Source organism: Corvus cornix, chromosome 7, assembly GCF_000738735.6.
Source record: "Corvus cornix cornix isolate S_Up_H32 chromosome 7, ASM73873v5, whole genome shotgun sequence".
NCBI lineage: Eukaryota > Metazoa > Chordata > Aves > Passeriformes > Corvidae > Corvus > Corvus cornix.
This window is the reverse complement of record NC_046337.1, coordinates 20237877-20243876: the sequence shown is the minus strand read 5'-3', so window position 1 is coordinate 20243876 and position 6000 is coordinate 20237877. Positions and strand designations below refer to the sequence as shown.

At 33.5% G+C, this 6000-nt stretch overlaps 1 protein-coding gene across 2 annotated transcripts in view; it reads right to left on the bottom strand.

The window, feature by feature from the left end:
- Positions 1-1214: 1214 nt before the first annotated feature.
- The window catches only part of GAD1 (glutamate decarboxylase 1), a 39628-nt gene continuing 34842 nt past the window's right edge, over positions 1215-6000 (bottom strand). For both annotated transcript variants that reach the window (XM_039554766.1, XM_039554767.1), the window contains one exon: positions 1215-5397. In XM_039554766.1, the coding sequence (XP_039410700.1) occupies positions 5224-5397 (174 nt within the window). In that variant the 3' untranslated portion in view covers positions 1215-5223. The remainder of the gene's footprint in view (positions 5398-6000) is intronic.

Here is a 6000-nt window from a genome sequence, read left to right as displayed (position 1 = left end):
TAGCAGAAATAACTCAAGATCTGTAATATTTTATCTTCAGATTTTTCTTTTGTCATCACTACTAAACAATGTTCCATTTTTCCTCAGTAGATAGATCTACTAAAGCAGAGAACCAGAACTTTTCTCTTTTTTAAACAGGTCTACTTAAAATCATCTCCTTCCATCTTACCTTCTCTTCTAACCAAAACTTTAATTGCAAAAGTCTGATTCTTTCAAATGTTCTAATGACGCACAAATCCTTCTGTGTTTTGCAGCCGTCCTTTCTTTTATTCTTTGTTTTTGGACAAAGCTTGCATCTTCTCATTTCCTCTTCACTTAGTTGCTATTCTTGAGTGAACAGTACTCTCAATTCATGTATCATCACCCTCAGCATAACTGGCACAACTTGCAAATCAGAAAATACTACAGAAGAAATTCAGGCAGGTGTAATTCTGTTGACCACAGAGAGCTGTACTAATTACAAACAGTCTTGTTGTGGTCCTAACATTTTACTGAAGAGTCTGTGCATAAGCTGAATATTCTTTAACACTCACACCATACAATCATCTTCCATAATTTTTATTGCTTTACATTATGGCATTTGTATGCTACACTAACTGACTTAATAAGTTTCTTTGCATGTATTTTTCTCATGACTAGTTTGCTTCATAAAATATTTAATTTGGAAATAAAACTGTTCTTAAAAAAACTCATCCTACTTGAAAGACGTTCATCCTACCCTAAAGCAATCAAAACCAAATTCCCTATATACTGTTAAAATCAATGACAGTTCTATGGATAATGCATAGAGCAGCAATTAATCAGAATTTGTCTAGATCATGAAAAAGAGAATTTTACACTTTTATGAATTCAAAATGTACTCTTATTTTTCAATATATTTGGTATTTAAAAAAACCCCTAAAATTATTTTATCCCCCACAAGAGAATGGTGGGTTACCCCAAAATATGGTCTAGAATCCAAGATTTTAAAGCACATTTTTCGTATTATACACAGTACTAATGTCTCCGCAATCTTGTCCAAACTGACCAAGGTTCTGTGCTTGTGGTTCTTCCTCAGTCTCGGTTGGTACAAGCTCACATTCAATCCACAATTAAAATTACATAGTTGCCTTAGCATTTGCCTTACTATTTTTAACGTGAGGGATAATGTTGCATGGGTTTTGTCTCGTATTCTTAGGAAAACAAAAGATCTCACAAAAATTATATAAGACAAATTAGGCATTTTAAAGACCAACTTTTATTGAAAAATTAAAACTGCATTGCGTAACTTCTTTATAACTTCAACATTTCTTAAACCACAAAACAGAGATTCTGTTTAGAAAATCTCTTCATATTTATCACCATTCAAAAAACAGATTATGAGCTAACTCCATGATGATTTTAAAATTCTGGATTATTCCCAAGGCCCCTGTTTCTGGCTGTCTGCCATGAATTGTATAATCCATGTTCTCTAAAAATTACCTTTAGTAACACAATCAGAATTTTTCTCGTTCAAAATCAACAGCTGCTCTTAATTTTTATCCAGTGGTCAGTCTTTTCCAAATAAATTATATCAGTTAATAAGCACTGCAGCTACCTGTTCAGCTAAGATCTTGCCTATTGTTTAATTGATTTGAATTCACCCATGCAAAGTTACAGCGATTGTCCATGTGATTTTAAAGGCAAAATTGCTACCTTAGACTATGTTTTAAACCTCAGAAAAACAAAGTTGCTCACCTGGAATTAAAACATTTTTCATTAGTCAATACTCCTGTATATCCATACATCCTAATCTCTCACAGTCAATAGTATATGGATTAAAAAGAATGAAAGTTCCAGATAAGCATTAGTCTGAGAAGCTGTGGCATATTTCTCAGATGGAAATGACCTAATAAGAAAATAGATGAATTTTCTCACGAATGACTATAACTGCTCAGTTAAAATCAGCTAACCAAGTCAGAAATTGATATGAGCATGGTGCCTGTTAAATGCAGTATATGTAATAGGAAAACACCCCAGAATCTGATATTAGAATTAAAAGCTTTGCAAAAATCTGATTGCGGTCATCTCTGTCAAGACACAACACTGCAGAAAAGCAAGATAAATGCAGAGGGTAGGAAGATAAATTTAAGCCCTCTGTCTTTAGAGACAATACCTATGCATTAACTGTCTCGCTTCCAAAACAAGTAGGAGGAGCTCCATTGTTCCCACCTAGCTGCAAACCATCAATGGCAATAGGAAGAACTTCTGATGCTTTTGACCTTCAAAACACAAGATACTCCATTAAATGAAGAAGCAGAAATTTTAGTGAGCAAAACATTGTATACGCACCGAAGAGCTCTAGATCTGTTTCTCACTACGCCACAGAACTGTCAGGGGCTTGCTGCACAAATGCCAGTAAGCTGTATTATGGTCTTTCCTACAGCTTCATGATCAGGATGAAGATGATTCTCCTCACCTAGTTTATATGCTTCAAGGAAATTTAACTTCTCTGATACATTATTATTAGAATATTGAGATGGAAATCTGGATACAAGGTTTACAAGGTTAAAGTACTAAGGTTAGAGGATTGAGGGATAGTTAGAGCTTTAGTAATACTGTTACTGACAAGGGAGGTGGAGGAAACCAGCAATTCCGACCTGAGAATTGGTGGAAATAAAAGAACCATGGTGCTTGGGTGAAAGACATAAAATCCTCTAGTGAAGCTAAGTCCCCAGTTATATACCTTTGGATTAATTATATTAGTTCATATTGTTTCTCATAAACAAAAGACTGACAGAAATTTTTCAGTCTTCCGTAGCTGCCCTCTGAATAAAGTAAAACTGACTGAGACCAGATTTCAGACAGAAGTCTGATATAAAAATGTGACATCTGCTTCTTCAAAACAAACTTCTTTCTGTACTCTTAGAACATCTATCAATGAGAGGTCTTCTAGTTTTGATGAATAGCTGGTATCTATAAAGAATGGCATTTAATATTACATAAGTTAGTACTGAAATCAATGTTCATGCCAACTACTTCTGTACTGCAGGCCTCAGGTCACACACCATGGATGTTTACATCAGGAAATTCAAGTATTGAATACATAGTAATACTATAGGGTTATAATTAAGGAAGACAGGTTTAAGATCAAGAAAGCAAGAAACCAACTAGACTGTTCTGAGGAAAAAAATCTAATGAAAGAAATACTGTATTGGTAAGATTACTAGGGGGTTTAATGATATAAAGTAACAATGCAGATCTATTTTGAAAGTCATACTCATGAATCTAAAGGTCAGTGACAAAGTTACAAAAATTTTTAGATTCAGCTCAACTTGAGGAAAATATTTTACAGAAGGTTATGAAAGAGGAATAAGCAAGAGTGCTATGAAAAGCTGGAAAGGCTGTGCTATACAATATAGCATTTACCGTAACTGCGTCTTTCTTTTCCCTGTACTAACACAGCCAAAAACGTGAGACATCATCCTCAAAAGACAACCAGTGGGACCTGCAGGATGGAAATCTCTCTTGCCTGTAGGTGTCCTTCCACACGACTGACAGGGGCCAGAGAGACTGCAAAAACTGCACAGCATGACTGTATTTCACTGAAAATGTCTAAAATAATTCAGTTTTATTACTGAGGTGGAGGGGCGGGAAAAAAAGCAATTAATTACTGACTTGCACAGAATCATGTATGAAAACACTTGAAATTAGCATATTTCATTTATCACCATGACACTAACTCAGTGAACAGAGGATTATTGAATCTCCATTTTGTTCCACTATTCTGTTTCCAGTATGGACTTTTCCACTCAGTAGTGTTGATTATCTAATGATTAAAATTGATCAAGCTGCAGATGAATCTGGTACCTATCCTCTGAAAAGCCTAACCAGTTGAAACTATTGGGACAAGCCAGCTGTATTAAAGGATACTGAGATTACTTTTGGTTTTATTTATTTTATAAGCTCCAAACAGATAGTGAATTCCATTTCACTAAAAGAATGATGCTGGTTAAAACTCCCACAGAATTTAGTTAAAATGGTCACAGAGGTCAGTCCTGAAATAAAACTCAAAACCAGGGGTCTTGGTTAGCAATTAATATTCACTAGAAAAGCATTCAGAATACTGAACAGACAGTCTGACATTACAACAAATAAAACTGAAACTTCTAATAATTCTAATAGATTAAAGGGATCTCATAATTTCATAGTCTATACACAATGTTAGAATTCCTTATCTTCAGTAAAATTATCTGTAAGTTATTACTTTAAGGGCACCAGGATTTAAATGAAAGTGTCAACTAATATTTTCATATTTTTTCTTTGGCTCACAAAGACACTAAAATACCATAAACATTATTTAGAACTTCAATAATATATAAATAGGTTACATTACAAACAGAAGAAAATACAAGACAACTCTTCAGCATGGTAAATCTCTGCATATAAATAAGCAAATATTTCAGATACCTACAATTCAACAGTTATCTTGCTGTAAAACTATTACATTAAATCCTTTTACACAAAGTCATTTAACAATAATATACACAATCTACACAAATTAACCTCTAAAAATACAGCAATAATATACCTGTTACAATGATTCTGCTACTGTCATCCCCTGATTTAACACTAAAGGGCAAGTACAACTATTTTACTCAAAGGTGCTCTTACAGATTTTTTTTGTATGTGAGAAAAGCACCAACAATAAGATCTAATACTGTTATACATTTTCTTTAGCTCCTAAGAATCTACATTTTAGAAATGTTTCTATATGTCTATTTCTGTCTGGCAGAAAAACTTGTAGCACATTATCCACATCAAAGTTGTTGAAAGAAAAGTTAATTTTCTTAAAGTGGAAAACATGCTGTGGCTTAGATCTAAGTTTATAACCACTTTATATATATATATGTATATATATATATATGTATGTATGTATATAATTATATATATTTATTTATACTGTACATATATACTGTGTAGAGTTCTTAATTTGCTATTTTAATACTTATTAATTTTCTGCTGTCTACAATAAACAAGGCCAATGTAAGAGTCAATAGTACTTCAAGATAATACATTTTCCCTCAATAATATGATCTACCAATACATATATATTTCAGTAGCCTATAGTTGTTTTGTTTAAGGATGTCTTAGGAGGTTGGAACTTACAGAAAGAGAATTTCCTTAAAATGTGTTCTGCAGAACTGGGTAAAAAAATAGCCAGTGCTGGAAAACAGTGAATTAGAGAAACAAATAATTCAATCACTACAGCTCCTGCCCCAATCTCTCAATTTCCTCAATGAGAAAGTCAATGTCAGACTTAGTAGCTGCTGGGTTTGAGATGACCATTCGGAAGAAGTTGACTTTATCACCCTGAGGCTGATATCCAACCATGGTGGTACCTGACTCCATCATCAATGCCTTGATTTTTGGTGCCACCTTTACCATTAGGAAAAAAAAAGAGAGAGAGAGAGAGAGAGAAAGAGAGAAGAAGAAATTATTCTTTCCTTGTATGCCACAGCATTTCTTAATTTGGAAAAAATAAATTGACAGGCACTTGTTTTTCCATAACAAGCAAAAGCTTGAAAAACTAAATATGTAGGATTGGCTGTTTAAAGGAAAATTGACAACAATAATATCCGTCTTTTTGATTTACAGATTAATAGCATCTTAGAGTATTCACTATGTAGTAGTTTTATATATTAAATGCATATCTCATTTCTTTGTGCTGAAGATTTTGTCACAATTAAACATTTTCTGCTTCTGTATAAAAGTCCACTCCAGACCTTTTTGTGGGTAATGGATGTTTTCCTTGAGAATATTACATATTCTCAAAGCAATTTGTATGTGGGGACAACAATGGAAATTTTTCAACAAGATCTGTGTCATAAAGAATATTTTTTGTTAGCATAAGCCATGGAAACCTTCCAGTGGTTTTGCAGTATTGTGCATTTATGACAGTCTCCCTTCCTTGGTTTAATTTACAAGGAATAATGTTCTGACAGTCTTAATCTTTGGTATTGACTAAGCCCAGTTTTTCCA